Source organism: Phoca vitulina, unplaced genomic scaffold (genome assembly GCF_004348235.1).
Source record: "Phoca vitulina isolate PV1807 unplaced genomic scaffold, GSC_HSeal_1.0 scaffold7, whole genome shotgun sequence".
Lineage (NCBI taxonomy): Eukaryota > Metazoa > Chordata > Mammalia > Carnivora > Phocidae > Phoca > Phoca vitulina.
The window spans coordinates 36,362,313-36,380,937 of record NW_022589710.1 but is presented as its reverse complement, the minus strand read 5'-3'; the positions used below and the strand labels follow the sequence as shown (position 1 = coordinate 36,380,937).

At 44.0% G+C, this 18,625-nt stretch overlaps 1 protein-coding gene across 2 annotated transcripts in view; it reads right to left on the bottom strand.

The window, feature by feature from the left end:
- MTHFD1 (methylenetetrahydrofolate dehydrogenase, cyclohydrolase and formyltetrahydrofolate synthetase 1) overlaps positions 1-18,625 on the bottom strand; it is a 62,652-nt gene that overhangs the window by 12,656 nt on the left and 31,371 nt on the right. For both annotated transcript variants that reach the window (XM_032405284.1, XM_032405283.1), the window contains exons 12-24: positions 18,432-18,568; positions 16,836-16,882; positions 15,888-15,995; positions 15,677-15,751; positions 13,658-13,760; positions 11,305-11,381; positions 10,536-10,676; positions 9,219-9,287; positions 8,841-8,952; positions 8,599-8,738; positions 5,888-5,929; positions 3,426-3,526; positions 2,391-2,568 (exon numbers count right to left, since the gene is read on the bottom strand). In XM_032405284.1, coding sequence (XP_032261175.1) covers positions 2,391-2,568; positions 3,426-3,526; positions 5,888-5,929; positions 8,599-8,738; positions 8,841-8,952; positions 9,219-9,287; positions 10,536-10,676; positions 11,305-11,381; positions 13,658-13,760; positions 15,677-15,751; positions 15,888-15,995; positions 16,836-16,882; positions 18,432-18,568 — 1,330 coding nt within the window. The remainder of the gene's footprint in view (positions 1-2,390; positions 2,569-3,425; positions 3,527-5,887; positions 5,930-8,598; positions 8,739-8,840; positions 8,953-9,218; positions 9,288-10,535; positions 10,677-11,304; positions 11,382-13,657; positions 13,761-15,676; positions 15,752-15,887; positions 15,996-16,835; positions 16,883-18,431; positions 18,569-18,625) is intronic.

Sequence of the window (18,625 nt, the reverse complement as noted above, 5' to 3'; positions counted from 1 at the left end):
AATACATTATATGTTAAAAAAAAAAAAAAGATAGTAGGAAGGGAAAAATGAAGGGGGGGAATTGGAGGGGGAGACAAACCATGAGAGACTAGGGACTCTGAGAAATAAACTGAGGGTTCTAGAGGAGAGGGGGGTGGGGGGATGGGTTAGCCTGGTGATGGGTATTAAGGAGGGCACGTATTGCATGGAGCACTGGGTGTTTTCTGCAAACAATGAATCATGGAACACTACATCAAAAACTAATGATGTAATGTATGGTGATTAATATAACATAATAAAAAAAATACCAAGCTCCAGATTTTGTAAGTAGAAATTGTCCCACAGAGGTAAAGTTATTGTGTGTGTGTGTGTGTGTGTGTGTGTGTATACGCACACATGCGTGCATATTTAGGACATCCTTAGGTACATCATCAACAATACTACTGACCACCCAAGAATTATTTCCTCATAAATACAAAGAAATGTTCCAATGCTGGAGATCAGAATGATGTCAAACCAGACCTGGGATACTACTGATGAAGACAACCAATATCCATCCAATAACCTCCCGTTTGTATAGGAGAGGCAGATGTTATTTTTAACACAACATATTGATTGCGGTTTGCTGTTGCTTAGAAATAGTCATAAAAAATAAATCATCTACATAATAAAAAAACCCAACCCAGTGACTTCGTGATCACCAAGCATTGGGAGTGCTGTGGAAGGCTACAAAGCAAACAGTGCATGGAGGCCAGGGGTATCCCGCCCAGTGAGAGTCTCTACCCCATGTGCTGCTTCGAGGGGGCGCTAGGATGCAGAGCAAACAGCATAAGGAGAGACTGCCTAAGGGAAATGGGAAGGAAAGCTATTTGGATGAGCAAAGCACTGAAATTAGGCAACACATCTGCCTCTAAGCTCCCCAGCAACTAAGGCCAAGAGGACATATGGGGAGAATGTTGTTTTCTGAAAGGAGCAACAATCTATAAAGATAAAGATCCCTTCTGAGCTAAACAGTGATGATTTATGAAGAAGCTTTGGATAATGGACAAAAATAAAGTGTCTATTCAGCTATGGTTTTATAAAAATGCGACAGAGATTGCTTTCATGTGCATCTTATCTCTGGAGCTTCAGAAATGCCAAGGCACGTTCAGAACTTCTGAAACGAAAGTATTTCCGTTGAGGGGTGACTGAAGACCAACAGATGCTAAACAAGACAAAAAGTGGCAGCCTCCTGTTTGTCGGAACGGAGCGAAGTTCCAAGTAGAAATGAGAGATCAAGTCCTCATGATGCCACTTCCTTGGGGCCTCCTGCTGGCCTTCTAGGACTGGGGTTCCTAACTCAGGCACCATGGGCAGGGCTTAGAGAGAGCACCTATAAATGCTTTCATTGCATTTGGGGGCAGATTTGTGTTTATGGCATTTCCTAAAAATATGATTCGTTGAAGAGATATTCAAACCAGTCTAAAACTAAAGCTCAATAAGAAAATGTCACCGTCAATAGGACAATGTTAACGAAATGTCAGTGTATTTTACCTGCAAAGGGCAAACAGAAACAAGAGAACGTTAATTCAAGAATACTGGGGTTTCCTCCTTCTACCTTTTTATGGCTGATTTTGAAAGTCTATGCTTATCTTTTAGAAACCAAGCCACGAATCAGTCTGGAAAATATAAGCACAATTATATACCACACCCGTCCCATGTTCCTAATGAAGTTTCCAGTTGTTGTGGGCATATTTACTTAATGCCCAACAACATCCTGAAATGCATGGGCAGAGAACTGAAAACAAAATACAACCCTACGGTAAGAACAACCTCTCTCCAAACTCACTTTACTAGAGCCCAGACTAAGCAGTGCTTCTTAAGAGTTACTCAGTGACGGAAAGAATGCTAAGCCCTGCCGGGGTGCTCTGGCTTTGCACCCGAGAGCTTCTCTGAACTTGAAGCAGCCCCGAACCACTAAGTGAGTTGAGGAGCATGAGGCTTTCCCCTGTCACTGGGAAGTGGTCAGAAAACTTTTCTGAGCTTGGTGTAGCTAGCCCCTTGCCAATCTGCCACAACAAGGCTGGTGCTTCGGGTTCAAGGCTGTGGTGATTTACACTCCTGGTCCTACATTTAACCCTTTCTCCTGCCAGCAAAGGGAATTGGGTCTGTGAGTACTGTGAGTCTTTTCAAAAGTGAGGCCGGGAGCCAACCTCCCAGAGCGTTCTTGTGGGGACCCGCCACTCTGTAAGTAGCAATGCGTTGGTAAGACAGCTGTCTGGGGTTGACGGCCCTGGCTGTGGTGGTGTAACTCACCTACGTGGGAATCCAACCCACAGAGCTGAAGATGCTAAATACAGGTTCTAAAGAGAGGTAGCCACACAGAAACTTCATTGTGTTTTGTTTTTTTTTCCATACAGAGAATAACTCACCTTGAGGTCATAAAGGAGCTGGAAGCTGCTGGGTGCCTGAGCTGCTCTCTGGACGGCCTGAGCCAGGGCTAAGGCGCCCTTGCCCCCTTCTGCCCAGTGCGTGCATTTCACTGCATCAAAAGCCCCATGATCTTTGGCAAGGCGGCTGACGAGGTCCAGCTCGGCCTCCGAATCTGTCCTGGAAAGGCAGCGATTCGTGTTAAAGCAATGAGGATGTTCGCAGAGGACACTCTGTCTTGTGTTGGCCATGAGAACTCTAGTGAATTAGTCACTGATGAATGGAGACAAATCAAATAATACTGACTGGGTTTGGCTCCTGGCTCCACAACTTACTATCTGGGTGACCTTGGCCAGTTATTGAATCCTTATGTGTTTTGGTTTCCACGTAGTAAAACGGGAATAACCGTAGCACTTACTTCCCGGGGACGTCATGAGGCTTAGACGACCAGTACATGCAAAACACTTGAACATTCCAGGCACATCACAGGGATCAATAAATACTAGCTTTTAAAAAACTTTTGTCTCCCATTCTGCTATGGTTTGGCCATTATAACAAGACCAAAACCAGCACTGCAATACCTAAACAACCTATACAAGTTCTCTCTTTCACGAACATTTCTGGCTCAACATGTTCGACTCTTTGTCAGGATACCATCGCACTAGACCTACGGAAATAAGGGCACTCTGTAGGGCTATGACCTCCTGTCAGCAGAGAAGGCCTCTAGAGAGCAAAAAAGAACATTTCACTTCAGGTCTGTGTGTCCTCCAGTGGCGAAGGGGGCCCTTGGGAGCCACATCTGACCCTGGGCCCTCGGCGGGAGAAGGGACGGGTTTGCGGGGGCATCTGTGGTGCCCGTCGCCCCGCAGGCTCTCGTCAGGGGCTGCCACAGCAGAGGCTTAATAACCAGTACCAGTAACCGAAGAACAAAGTAAAGCTAACCGCGGTGCTCCACACTTAGCTCCGGGAGATGGTTTCTGGCCCTTTTTCACAGTCCTCCCCCCGCCCCCGCCCCGCCTCCTACTCTTTGTACTTACTTGAATGCGTTCACGGCCACTACCACTGGGACTCCAAACATTCTGGCATTTTCAATTTGTTTCCTTAAGTTACTGAAGCCTTTTTCAACCAGCTCCAGGTTCTGTCAGAACAGGGAAGGGTCCACGAGGTCAGCAGCAGGTTCTTCTTAAAAGGGAACGTGTCCCTCACTGTCGGAACCGGCCCACGGCAGTCTGCGCATGCGTCTCTCCCGCCCTGGTGCGGGAGCGCCGCGGGGCCCTGACCCTGAACCAGCCTGTCGCGCCGCAGCCGCGCTGCAGTGGGGCCAGGCTAGCTTCCCGGCTGCACTGAAGGCACGAGGGCTGGTATGGCTGCTGTCATCACATCACATCTTAATGGCATATTTGCTGTCTGCAGGGGATTAGCTGCTCTTAAGTAAATTATACTGGCAACCTTGTGTTCGGTAGATTTTATGTACTCATATGGTACGAGGGTATAAACTGCCTCTACTCAGCGGCGCTCGGACCCTTCCGCCCGAAGACCGCGCCTAGCACAGTGCCTGGTGGGCATGACACAGCTGCCAAAGGGCTGTCGGAAAATATGCAGTGATCAGTGGTGCTTTCAAAGGTTCTAAGGAACTTGACCGTGAGCCTTCAGTGGGGACAAAGAAAACAAGAGAAATGCCATGTTTAAGAACCAAATACTGAGACATTTAAAGGAAAGTGATGAAGGAAACATACCTTCAAATATGTTAAATGTTAATGGCAGCATTGCTCACAGCCTTGGAAAACTGCAAACACAAACCTCCTTCAATGGGGGATGGGGCCAGTGAATTATGACATATACACTCAATAAATTCGTATCATACAGGTGTTACGAAAAGTGAAATAATCTGGATTAACATGGAACCTATCAAAGATGTACTACAGTGTACCAAAGTTGCAAAACCATGGACAGCTTAATTCCATTTTTGGACAAATACAAAAAAACATATATATATTCAGGAAATATTTTAAATGTTGAAAAATATCTACCAAACTGTTCAGGGGGCTCAAATCATGTATTATATCCTTACATTGTCTAACTTTTTTTTTACAAAAAGGATGTTACTATTATAAGCTTAAAAATACATTAAATCTTTTTAAGATAAAAATATAATAGTCTTATATAAAAATAAATACACTGGATCATGAGCAAACCCCAGCAGTTAACAGCCCTTGGTCTGTGGATTCAATAAAACAGCAGAAAAAGGGGGTAATAAGATAAGGATAGAAAACAACTGAGATTATAAACATGACTTACGCCTTTTTCCCCTTAATAGTTGAAAACTAAAATTAGGATTTAATTGATATTCTAAGGAGCCCTGCTAATTCTTTACCTCTAATCACATGAAACCCAATTAATATGTAAGACTGATTGAGAACAGTTTTTAAAAAGGAGAATTTCTTAAATGAAGACAGCAGCTGGGCCAGTCAGGGGCAGTCACTCTAATTAGACACAGGAAAGGCTGTGGGGTGGCAGGAGGGCCAGAACTGTGAATTCCCCTCCCACGTGTGAATCAGACAAATGACCATAAAAGGCAAATCATAACTCAGAAGACAGGCAGACTCAAGGCACCAACAATTCTTTTCTAGCTGCTTGGAAATACTTCATTTAGGGCTTGAACAGTGGCACTATATTGCCCAACAATTTAAAAGTCTCCCCAAAAAGGCCGAAAAATGGAATGAACAGTGGCGGCAGCTGACCTCACCATCTCATGCAAGGGTCTGTCTCTCACATAACCACCCCAAACAGGCTCTAGCGATGTTTGAGAGGAAATGATCTAAATATCAAACGATTCAAGCTCCCGGTTCTTCTTTGAGCTCCTCCTTGATTGCTATCTACCAAATCAGATCAGGGAAACCTTACCTAGCAAAATAACGGGATCCTGACTGTATACTGGCCCTTTAACATGGATTTAAATCTACAGAAGACAAGACATTTCAAAAAAAAAAAAGTCCCTATTTGCTTCACACTCAATTGGCATTTCGTAATGAAGCAGCCAATGCAGGGACGACAATGGAAAGAAACGTCATTAGTCTAGGGCACGGTTTCTTAACCTCAGCACTCCTGACATTTGGGGCCAAATGAGTCTGTCATGGGGGCCGTCCTGTGGGCTGTGGGGTGTTTAGCAGCATCCCTGGCCTTTACTCGGCACCAGGAGCTCTCTCTACCTGAAGTCAAAACAATCACAAATGTCTCTAGACATTGCCAAATGTCCCCCGACTAGAACCAACCACTGGTCTGGGGCAGCAGCTTCATGGCAGCCTCTGGGGAGCGGCTGTTTCATGAAGCACTTCTTCCCAACTTTATCCACTGCAATTTTTCAGCACACTGCAGGCCTGTTGGCGCCCTTGCCCCCAGCAGCCACACGCCCACTCATGTCCACACGGACTGGGTTGAGAAATGGTGATTCAGGGTGGGGTGCCCTCTAGGACAAGCGATTAGAAATGACTGAAGTTACCTCCTCTATGTAAGCCTTGGGAAGAGGCAGTCCAGCAGTAACCTGGAAGGAAAGGAAGCAAAGTCAGAGGCATTTTCTTACAATCCAATTTTAGCTTAAAAGGATGCCTTGCCAAGTGCAAAAGGCCAGAAGCTGCATCCCAGCGGGGGAGGGGTGGTTCATAGCAGGATACAGTTGTTTCGTGCCCGAAGGATTTAGGGTATCTGACCAACCCTACTGCATACAACAAAAATGACTGCTTTGAGCAGAGTGGGAGACATCTGTGGCCTGAACGAAGGAGGTGAGGACAGATCTGTGAAGGCGGTGGGGAAAGGGATGTGTTCTAGGCAGGGGCAAGAACCTCAATGAGCAAAGCACACAGCCGTGGGGGTGGAAGCCAAGGTGCGTGTTGGGAAAAAGGCAGCGGTCAGCCCTGCAAATGCCACCCTGAAATGTCCACCAACGGAGTCTGTGACAAGCCCTGCGACAATGGGTTCCTGAGCTGCCCCGTGGAGCCAGCCCACGCCTTCATGGAGCTGAACGAGGGAGCACGAGCAATGCAAACAAGAGGGATCCAACACAGAATTTTCTCCCTCCATCAGAGTATATTTAAGGTGTCAGAATACATAGCAGTGAGCTCACTGTTCTGGAGGCACCTGGTGGCTTGGCCCTGCTGTACCCACACGGACGAGCATTGAGGTGAAGGTGCCAATTCCAGAGACTCCACTGTGAACAGTGCAGAGTGCCTTAAAGCCTTCAGCTTCTCAGCTTGGTGTGCTCCCATTCCTCGGGGACGATAGTGCCCCGACTCCAAAAGGGGCCCCGGAAAGGCGGGGCAGGGAGCAGGGACCTGAGCCACCATGTTCTGGGCCTTACATGCAGCTCCACGAGGGAGCGAGAGAGCAGGGCTGCCTCCCGGACAGAGCTCTGTGTGGGATGCTCTCCTCTCAGGGCTGCCCAGGTTAAGTGTCTGGCATTATTTTTCAGACCCTGAGATCAGGAGGAAAGAAGGTGCAATGGTGCAAGGGGAAAACATGTTGGTTATAATTGGGGAAAAAGGGGAGTCCATCCTGCACTCCTGGGCTAGACTGGAGAGGTGTGCTGGGGCTGGGTTATGGCAGTGGTTCTCATAGTGCGGTCTGGGGACCTCATCCTTTCATGGGGTCCATGAGGTCAAGACTACTTCCACAATAATTCTAAGATATCATGGTTCTTTCCACTCCCATTCTCTCATGGAGTGTACAATGGACTTTTGCAAAGAACATGTGACGTGATCACATGCAGAAGGTGAGAGTCCAGTGGTCTTCAACTAGGCCAGATCCTGAAGAGATCTGAACAATGTACAACGCTTAACATTTTGTTTGGGAAAATTTAACAACTTTTCATTAAAAAAAAAAATATATATATATATATACATATATATATAACTTGGGGGGCATCTGGGTGGCTCAGTCAGTTGAATGTCTGACTTCGGCTTGGGTCACTATCTCAGGGTCCTGGGATCGAGCCCTGTGTCCGGCTCTATGCTCAGTGGGGAGTCTGCTTGTCTCTCTCCCTCTGCTCTTCCCCGGTTCGTGCTCTCGCTCTCTCAAATAAATAAAAAATCTTAAAATACATATAGAAATATATATAATTTTTGTTGCTATGTAACTCAGCTTCAATTCCTAATACAGTAAATATCATAGATATAACCCACTGAGACAAAAGTTCTTGCAGGTCCTCAATAATTTTGAGAGTGTAAAGAAGTTCTGAAACTAGGGGCACCTGGGTGGCTCAGTCGTTAAGCATCTACCTTCAGCTCAGGTCATGATCCCGGGGTCCTGGGATCGAGCCCCGCGTTGGGCTCCCTGCTCAGCAGGAAGCCTGCTTCTACCTCTCCCACTCCCCCTGCTTGTGTTCCCTCTCTCGCTATGTCTCTCTCTGTCAAATAAATAAATAAAATCTTAAAAAAAAGAAGTTCTGAGACTAAAATGCTTGAGAACTGCTATGTTAGGAAAACCCCGATCGCTACACTAAGAAATACTGATTTTAAGTGAAGGAGGTCTTATTTCTCACGTTGCAAGACTGGCTTCTGGAATTTAATAAGGCTAGGAATCTAATACTTCTTCAAATAATTTCTGAAAACTATCACCATGTCTTCATGTGCAGGCGCTGAAGAAAAGGTATTACAATAATAGGATAAAAGTGCAATTTCTAACCAGTAGAAATTCAAGAAAACACAAAGTTCAGGTTGGAGTTGAAGATAAACTAGTCCTGACCTAGTTTCTCTCTGTTATTCGGAGGCAGTCCAGGGCATATCTACCTTTCTCCTTTTCCTCCCTCCCAGGCTGGCCTAGTCTCACCCAGCATGCGCCTTTCAAGAAGGGGCTGACCTCTGTCTCAGCTAAATGGTTTGGTTGGCTGGCTGCCCGTGTCACTATTTAGAGGGAAAATGGGACTTACTTAAAAAGAACAGTCTGAACATAAAGGAGTTTTCTGTGCATCTAGCCAAGCACACGTCTTTGGTTTAGATATTATCAGAGGTTCCCTCAGAAAGACCAGCCATGAAGCCAATCTCCACAAGTGATAAGGTGGCCGGCATGAGAGCTGTGGAAACATCTCTTGCTCTCAGCACCCTATTAATCATGAGGATAAGAGCAGCTTAATGAAGAAAGAGGGACAAGTCATCCCAACTTCCTTTTAGCCTTCAGCACACTGCTGAGAACCAGATTCTTTGAACTCCTGATCCTCACCGTGGGGCCGCCTCCGTGCATCTTAAGAGCCCTGACTGTGGCCACAAGCACCACGACGTGAGGGCGGAGACCAGAATACCGGCATTTGATGTTAAAAAACTTTTCCATTCCAATGTCCGCTCCAAATCCTGCTTCAGTCACTGTAAGTGAGGAGAAAAGCAACTGTAAAAAGGCCATTCCCAACTCCCTTGATGTTAAAAGAAAAACAGCAGTTTATTCACAGATTTTGCAAAAATACTCACCCACAAACCCCTCAGGGCCAACAAGCTTGAGGGCAATCCGGTCTGCAATGATAGAGGAATTCCCATGTGCGATGTTGGCAAATGGTCCAGCATGAACAAATACTGGAGTGCCCTGTGGAAATCAAGATGGCATGGGCAAAGCTACCACAAATGGGATCATGTCTTTGGGAATCCAAAAGACAAAGACTTCCCAGCAGAGAAATACAACGCCACCTCTTTTATATTTCAGCAACATCCCAATCACAACAGTGAGAAAGAACGGGAGGAAAGAGATGAGCAGGTAGAGAACTCTCTGACTCCCCAGGAGAAGTGTGCTTTATAACCACTCTGCTCTGACACGGAAGACTGATTCGGGAAGGCAGGAGTCGCTCGGCTCACCTCTAATGTCTGCATGAGATTGGGCTTGATTGCATCCTTCATAAGCACTGTCAATGCACCACTCACCCCCTACAAGACAAAGGCATGACACCTTGTTTCCCAGCAGCAAAAACCCCCAATCTTTTGAACCAAAACTCAACATTCTTAGATCTTCCCTTTTTAGTGATTGTGCACCAATTGGTACTTTCACCTGAACTAGACCATCCATTTACTTATTTTTTTCTGGATATACTATGAAGTTGTCTCTTATTTCAAGCAGGAAGAACACACACAATGAAAATGACATTCACATGTAATTTGTGGAAAAACATGTAACTCTGGAAACAAGCATCTCAATCAAGCACTGTTGTTGACTGATGAGGGAATCCATTTGAAGCCAGTTTATAGCACAGAAATGCTAGCTCTTAGAGAACTGAATTATTTGTAACTTTGATGTCTGGGCAGAAATGACTGAAAACCAAATTCAGTGTGTGTTTTCCAAAGCTGAAACTGAAAAAGTACCCAGGAGTTCAATACACACTCTTAAATATCAGGTCCCTCTTTTAAGCCATCCAACCATAGTTGAATAAATTGGTAACAAAGTAAGAAAAGGCTATGGATCCCACCTATATTCAATTTTGGTGAGTTTCTAAGTTTCTGGTTTGGGTGTAAACATTTAAAACTATTTCCTGTCTTACACATATTGACTGTAAAAACAGGAAATTAGTATTTTCTCCCTTTTCTGAATTTAGCTGACAGACTGCTAATCACAGGCCAAACATTTTGGTGTATGTCAACATAAACAGGCTTTCAAAAAATTAATCTGTAAGATGATTTCATTCTAAACCTCATTTTACCACACAGACAGTTCGGAAATAATCCTGAAGTGGAGAACTAGCCTAGGAGGGCCATCAGACAAACCGGCTAATAAGTTGTTCCCAATGTGGTTATTAATTTGGAGATGGTGGTCAATAAGCCTCATGGTAAGAGGGAGGCCTGTTGTGGGGAGAAGCCAGGGTGTGACTCCAACCTCAGCAGCTAAGGACCTCACTGGGACAGTTGACATTCTCTGCAAACTGAGGTCATACACCCACTTCTAGAAATACTCACAGGATGAAGATGTTGCTCAAACCATCTGAAACCTGTGGTCTATTACTGGAGCATACCACCTGTTACTCGCTATGAGGTACTTTTTGGAAACTTCATAATTCTCTTGTAAGTAGCAAAATCACAGAGAATTTATCAGTAACCGCTGGGATACCCTAAGGCGACAGACCCGGAGGCATCACCAAGCCTCTGGGTCCCCGCAGAGCACCCTCTGAGCACCCGGGTACCCACCAGATCTTCGGTACTGATGGGCTCCCCTTTCTTGCTGGATGCCACCACCATTCTGCTCAGTCTCTCTCTCATGTCTTCTAGCGAACTGGTGAGAGCCAGCACAGCCATGATTTCACTGGCCACAGAGATATCAAACTGGGCCTGTTGGCCGGGAAAAGACACGACAGGCAACGCTGCATTAAACCAGAAGCGTGAGTTGCAAAAGCAATCCTTGTTTGCATCCGAGGCTTACACAAATAGCCTTAAAGGACAGAATGGCACAACGGTACACAAAGAACTTAATGAAAATAATTCTCCAATAGCAAAAATTTGTCATCAGTGATTCCAGGACCTTGAGTCGCCAATTTTTTAAAAATAAATGTTCTAGCAGGACCAACAGTCTCTGCTGAAGGAAGCTTGTAATCATGTGGTGATGGTTTCCCTAACACACAAGGAAACAACACAGAAGCTCTTACAACCAAGAGACATATTGTGAACGGCCACACACAAAAAAGAGGCAGTTTTGATCCATTTATGTGCAAGGATATTCACCGGGGGCTCACCACCTCCAGGAAAAAATGCCGGGGGAAAAACACACAGGTGGCACATGGGATTTATGGCAAAAGCTGTCAGGGGTGCTCAATGCCACACACCTACTCACTTCCATTTTAAAAGGGAGAAGGCAGAGTGGCACCTGGCAGTATCAATCGTACGGGAGAGGATGGAGGAGGACAGAAGCAGCAAGATCTGCTTCACAGGAATAATTCACTTAGAAAGAACAAACAGCTACCGTCCGTGTGTGCCCTTTCTCCGTTGGAGCCTGTCCGATGGTGATCTTCCTCAGGAATCTATCATTGGTATCCAATACTATAGTAGAAAGAGAAGGTACAGAACAACTTTTAGTAAAAGGACCATAAAGTTAAACCAGCAGTCTTAAAACAAGTCCAACTTAATGACTGTCTATTAACATTTGATTTCAAAGCTGATGGCGAAGCTAGAATATGGGTGCAAGTTAAGAAATGATGCTCACATGCCATAAATGAACAGGAATTATTTTTAAAGAAGGATATGTTTATTTACTTTTATTTTATTTTTTACTTTAAAAAAAGATTTTATTTTTAAGTAATCTCTACCCCCCAACGTGGAGCTCAAACTCATGACACATGACCCATGATCAAAAGTCGCATGCTCTACTGACCTGAGCCAGCCAGGTGCCCCTAAAGAAGGATATTTTTAAGAAATGTGGAGTGGCTTGGTTTTATTCTGTCTACAGAATTCAAACCATCAAGGAGAAATCTGGCATCTATTTTAAAGCCCACTGCACGTGAAAAGAAAAACAGAGCAGGCCAGTTTTTTAAAAGGCTGAGGTTATTGTTCTGTGGGATGACTCACTGACCTTACACCATCCTGAGAGACAAAAGAGCCATAAAGGCAGGGCAAGGCAAATGCTTTCTGAAGCATGCTAGGTAATAGATCTGCTCTTTCCTTCGGCACACTTAGAAGAAATAATTTCCATTTCGATGACAGAATATCTATCCAATTGTATACCCTTGGAAAACACGGCAAATATCAACCAACTAACTAATCTTAATTTCACCTTTCAGGACTAATTACTGTTAACATTTTAGTGCATTCCCAATTTTGTTTTTTGTATGACATGCCAAATAATCATAAAACACAAAACGAACAACAACAAACCAGTTCACACTCTAAATGGGTCAAACGGGAGAGGCATTTTTAAGGCACTCGATAACATGGGAAATTATTTTCCATAAAGACTGAAATAATTTAAACCCCCAAAGCAGCGTCTTGCACAGTGTGAGCATGTGTGTGTATGTGTCCACGTGCACGCGCACACACACACACACACACTGCACTTGATAAGTGAAGGATGTAATGTGCTGTTGGACCCTATTCTTATTTTAAAAAACTAGGTCAAGTTCTTTGTACTTAATTTCTCTATATAAAATAGCCAGTCAATAGGTATGATCCAGGGCGCCTGGGTGGCTCAGTCGTTAAGTGTCTGCCTTCAGCTCAGGGTATGATCTCAGGGTCCTGGCATCGAGCCCCGCATCGGGCTCCCTGCTCCGCGGGAAGCCTGCTTCTTCTCCCTCTCCCACTCCCCCTGCTTGTGTTCCCTCTCTCGCTGTCTCTCTCTTGTCAAATAAATAAATAAAATCTTTAAAAAAAAAAATAGGTATGATCCATTTTTTCCGTTGTCTCCTTCTACTTTCCTAGAAAGCATAAATTAGACATAAAGCAAAGGAAAACTGAACAAGATACTAAATTTTCAAAATGGATCTTTAGCTTATTCCTCATAAAATATACCATCTGTCTAAAGCTACTGAAGCAAAAGGAAGAGAAATATCAATGTGGTTTTCGATATTAAGGGAGTCATCTTTAAAACGCCATTAGCTAGCAAAAGTTACTGAGCCAATGAAAATCATTGAAATGCTCAATAAATTTGCCCTTAGCTGCATTCCGCATGACTGGACAAAAATTCCTTCTCAGCAGTGACGTGGGATAGACAGACGCACTGCTGGTACCAAAGAAAATTCTAAGCCGTGCCAGTTGTACCCAGAGAAGCATCACACGGCAGTGAAGCCAGGCAACTCACTCGCTAAACTGCCAACTGTTTAAACCTTGAAGGCTACCTACTTTGTTACAGGAGTTTAATAAAATGAAGTAAAAATGAGTAGGCAAGCTAGAGAGCAACAAGAAAAAGCAAGTCACTTTATACCATACAAAAGTTCTGAGAGAAAAGAGCAACATGATTCAAGAAGTGATAAAACATAATTTCTCTACTTCATGACACCGGAACTTTTTGCATAAAATGAAACTTGCAAAATGCTATTTCTGGTGTAGGCATGAACCTCCTCGAAACCACCCTCACTCCAATCAACACTGAAAAAAGCCAGCAAAATGTCCAACGAACCCGACGAAAGGAGCTTTGATTACAGCTAATAAGCAGAGAGACTGATGGAGGTGACCAAAAAAACACGTAAGTCACTACCTTGGTCATGCCTTAACCGTGAGAACACCAACACATAAGCTTCTGGACCCCGTATTTTAATAACCCACATGGGCAGTGTGAGGTGTGCAGCCCAACGGAAGCAAATCAGGCGTCCATACTGCACGGGTACCTCTTTGCCAAGTTATGGTTTCTGGATCAATGTCCAATCTTGCAAATCTGTTTATCTCGTCGTCAGTTAGTGTGGTAGGGTCGGTTTTTTCAATGCCTAGTCTCTGAAGAGGCAGGAAAATTAAAACATGAATTAAGACAAAACAAATAAAAGCATGATAATTTTTTTAAAGATTTTTTTATTTATTTGAGGCAGGGGGCGGGAGGGGCAGAGGGCAAGGGAGAGAGAAACCCAAGCGGACTCCGCACTGAGCACAGAGCCTGATGCAGGGCTCAATCTCACAACCCTGAGATCAAGACCGGAGCCGAAACCAAGATTCGGATACTTAACCGAATGAGCCACCCAAGTGTCCCAAGCATGTTAAATATTTAAAAAATATATTCTCTATCTCCAGATGGGGTGCCTTCTAGGAAATATAAACTGTGTTATATTCAGAAGGGAAAACTATAATCCCTTAGGATGAAGCTTTATTTCCTCCTCACACACATACAAAGGTATTACTAACATGTTTACTTCTATATAACTGAGCACCAGAGGTACTTCCCTAAACCTAGCCCTAAATAAGCATAATGACCCACAAGTGTTGTACCTAATTCACCAAACCCAAACATATTGAAAGGAAAAAGCAAAGTGCAAAGCTTTTTCAATCAGACAACTGAGAAGCCTAATTCAAATGAAATAGGAGGAAAGGCAAAAATAAGTATCAATCATCAAAAATCAATGTAAATCACTTTTCCGTGCTTTTTATATAGACTGCATTTTCACTGCCTTCTGACTGTTCCAAAAGGCACAAAAGAGGTTTGTCTCTTCTTCCTGAAGAACTTGGAAATTTTATTTACTTATAGTGTATATGCAGGTCACATCCTGAAATGGAAAGTGCCTATATAATGTATTCTCCTTTTTTTCTAAAGTGTGGTAGATCTGAGTGGGCTCCAGCAAATCCTGTTCTTCCCACAGTTCCTTTTTTATACTGTGAGGACTTTGTTTTAAAACCTCAGATGTGTTTTCAGAGCTGGCCCTCACTGGCTCATCAAACTGGTCTCACCAGCCTAGTACATGATGTTGTTTACAGAATCAGCAAAACTTTCAGTCACTAGGCTGAGAGTCCGCCGTTGACAGCCCACTCTGACTGAGCACACGGCACCAGACTGGGAGAGCACAGAGGATGCTTGGGGACCAGGAAAGGTTCTAGTTCCAACTTGGTGTGGGGTACTGTAGCCTCGGGCAAGTCCCTTGATTTCACACCCTAGAGCTTTTTAAAGGATCAGACAGATTTAGTCCAGCACCTCCCCACATCTGACAGAAAGTTCCATCATCAAAGGTAAGATTAGAAGTTGCTTGCTCAGGCACCTGGGTGGCTCAGGCGGTTAAGCGTCTGCCTTCGGCTCAGGTCAGGATCCTAGGGTTGTGGGATGGAGTCCCCACATCAGGCTCCCTACTCAGCAGGGAGTCTGCTTCTCTCTCAGCCCCTCTCCTGCTCATGCGCTTGCTCACACGCTCTACCTCGCAAAAATAAAATCTTTAAAAAAAAAAATAAATAAGAAGATTCATGTTTTTGTATGAACACAAGTTCACATTTTTCTTGGACCTAGGAGTAGGATTTCTGGGTCATATGGTACAGTGTATGTTTGATGACTATATATTTGTAATGGAAATTCAAATAAAATATAGAAGTAACCGCTCTTGCTTAAGATCCCAGTGCCAGGAAGAACAGGTATTCAAACTCCAGGATGCTGGCATCCTGACTCCTATCCATGCTATAAAGGACATATCAGTCTTCATCCTAACTGAGGGCAGGTTGTTGGCGCTCTCCTTATTCCAGGACTAACCACTTAAAATTTATTGATGAATGAGAACCTCTACCACCAATCTTTGCTAGGTGTATCATGACCTTAAGACCATGGTTATGGATGTAACTTGATCCAAAATAGGTTACTCTAAGGAGATTTTCATTTCCTTATCTCTTTACCAATCACCCAATTTCATACAATATCAAAAATGAAGAAGGGAAAATTTTACCTGTAACCTTCGGATTTGGATATCGGAGAACTTTCTCACTCCATTTACTGATGGTACCAAACGATTGAAGAGAGCCTTAAAGAAAGGGAGGAAAAGGGCTTTTAAATGAGAGGAACTGCCTCGCTACCCGCAACATCAGCACCCGAGGGGCCAACATTAATTTGGGTGCTTTAACCCTTTCAAAAGTGTCCCTGGGGCCTCAGCAGCCTACCTTGTCTGTCTGCGTCAGTTCATGGAACATCCGGGCATCGATGGCCGCGGCGACAAGGTTATTTGCTGCAGTGATGGCATGGATGTCGCCGGTGAGGTGGAGATTAAACTATAACAGAGCAGAGGCCACGTCAGGCTTTCAACTTCCCTGCATCTTTCCAACCATCAGTGTATCGCAACCCAACCAATCCCTACGTTAAAGCTAACGGAAAACCAACAGCAGTACAGTTAGCGAACAAACACCCAATACAAATAGCTCTTGAAAACATAAATTATAGACTCTCTCTCCTCAGGAGGAATTGGAGCTTAAGGGACACGTCCCGTAACCATGAACGCCACACTACCGGCGTCAACAGCAACCCTGGACTACTGAGGACATACTCATGTCCTTTCAACTGTGACCGAGGAGAAGCAGATGAGAGCAAGCCTATGCCTATGTGCCTGCACAGTGTTCCCATTTCTGTAGTTACCACCTTAATTCGCGTTGTGTTGGTTCTTCCCACTCTCATGCTTCATTTGATCTCTCACTTAAAATTATTATTCCCACTGAAAGCCAGACCTTGGAGTCCTTGTCATGTCAAAAAACTAAGCTGTCTCACAAGTCTGCATATTAAGATGTTTTCCCCTTAAGTGTTACTTCTGATGAAAAACCAATCATCTGTCCACTAAGAGGTCTACAGAAAAAGGTTAATCTATGGAAGAGGGGAAGGGGGTGGGGGGATGCGTCAGCCTGGTGATGGGTATTAAAGAGGGCACGTACTGAATGAATGGAGCACTGGGTGTTATACGCAAACAATGAATCATGGAACACTACATCAAAAACTAATGATGTAATGTATGGTGATTAACATAATAAAATAAAATTTAAAAGAAAGAATATTAATAGAAAAAAAAAAAAGGAAAAGCTATAATGAAGGGTCCGATTCCAATCAAATTCCAGACACTTTACCTCTTCCATGGGAATGACCTGTGAGTAGCCACCTCCCGCAGCGCCACCTACAGGACAGGTCAAGGGTGAGGACTCACGTTCAGTGTGCTTTCACCACAAATCAAAGCAAAGCAAAGCAAAGCAAATTGGTTTCTGTCACTGCTATGCTTATTATCTATTTACTTCTTTCAACCATTTGGACAGCTTTGATCCAGTGTTTTTTAGTTTTCTTTTACCAGGCTAAAACACTTGACCCTGTTCACGCAGAATAGTCTCAGTTGAAATCTGGGTCTAAATGACAAAACCGTGAACACATACATATCTACTCATTATCTTTAGAAACAGGTTCCCCATGATTCCTAACATTTGTTAAAAGACCCAGCCTACAGTTACATAAAGACAACCCTGTTCAATTTCCTACTCTCATAAACGCTACTCTGGCATTTTAAAAAAGGAATGTTTAAAATATACACGCCAAACACAAACACAGAGACTACAATTCTTCCTAAATAGGAGACATATGTTAGAAAGCAGCTTCACTGCTAGCTTTTGCTGAACCATTTGGATTATTAACAAAAGACCAGACAAAAATGTTCTGGTTATGAGGTTATCAGTGAGATAAATGTCAGTTTGAGGTTTAGATTTTGTGGGTTTTTTTGTGAGGCAGAGACCATGCAATAAAAATGGGGCAGTTCATAAGAGGAAAAGCAGAACGCTGGGTTCAATAAGCAGAACGAGGGAAAGGTTCATTCCGAAGTGAAAGAGCGTTGTTAAGACAAGCTCAAAAGCAGAGCTAAGTCAGTACATGTATAAAATATATGAATACAGGCAGAAGAAGGGCAAAGTAATCACTGGAACAAACTGTGCAGTAATCACTGGAACAAACAGAACATGTGATACTCTCACCAAGCAAATGAGAAAGCTAACTGTAAGAACTTATAATTAATAAAAGTAATTTTAATTAAAAGAGCATACTGGCAGTACCTCAGTTATCAAAAACTAAAAGTGAAGAATGATTAGTGATGTCAAGTCTTCATGCAATCAGCAGAAACACTGTGCTGGTGGTCCTGGGAAAGCTCTTGAAATCGACATGGCTCTTAATAAGTGCCTTTGACTAAGTTACAAGTCCCAGTTGCTGCTACTGGGAAAATGGTGATACCAGTAACTATCTCATATCAGAAGATAATATAAAGTGCATGAACTGCTTAGCACAAAACACAGCACAAAGCATATACTCAGTAAGGGTAGGCTTTTCTTATTCCCCAAAGGGTAAAACATCTGTAGCGCTTGTCTTTGTCTCTAGAAAGTCAGCATGATGAGCAGTAGCTATGATTACCTCTATTGTTACTGTGACAGTTGACTATTAGTCACATAAAAGCATCCCTAGCTATACAGTACCCGCCCCCCTCCCCCCGGGAACCCCTGTGCAGTGTCAAATACTGACGGCAAGAGCTGGGATGATCTGATGAAAGCACCATGATGGGGGGTTGCCAAGAGGCTATTCCTGGTGTCTAAATGAGGTGAAGGCCCCACAGGCACTCATGGGTCAAGTGGACCAGGGAGGACTGAAGGAGAAGCAGTGCCCTCTGGTCACCCAAATTCTAGTCCTGTTAATACCTTTTATTCCAAAGGTGGGGCCCTGAGAAGGCTGTCGCACACACGCAAAGACGTTCTGAAAAAGATGGGCACCAAGGGCCTGCACCAGCCCAATGGTGGTCGTGCTCTTCCCTTCTCCCAGGGGCGTTGGAGTGATCCTTCAAGATGAAAGCCAAAGAGGGACATTAAATTCATATGAGTTAAATTTATGCAAA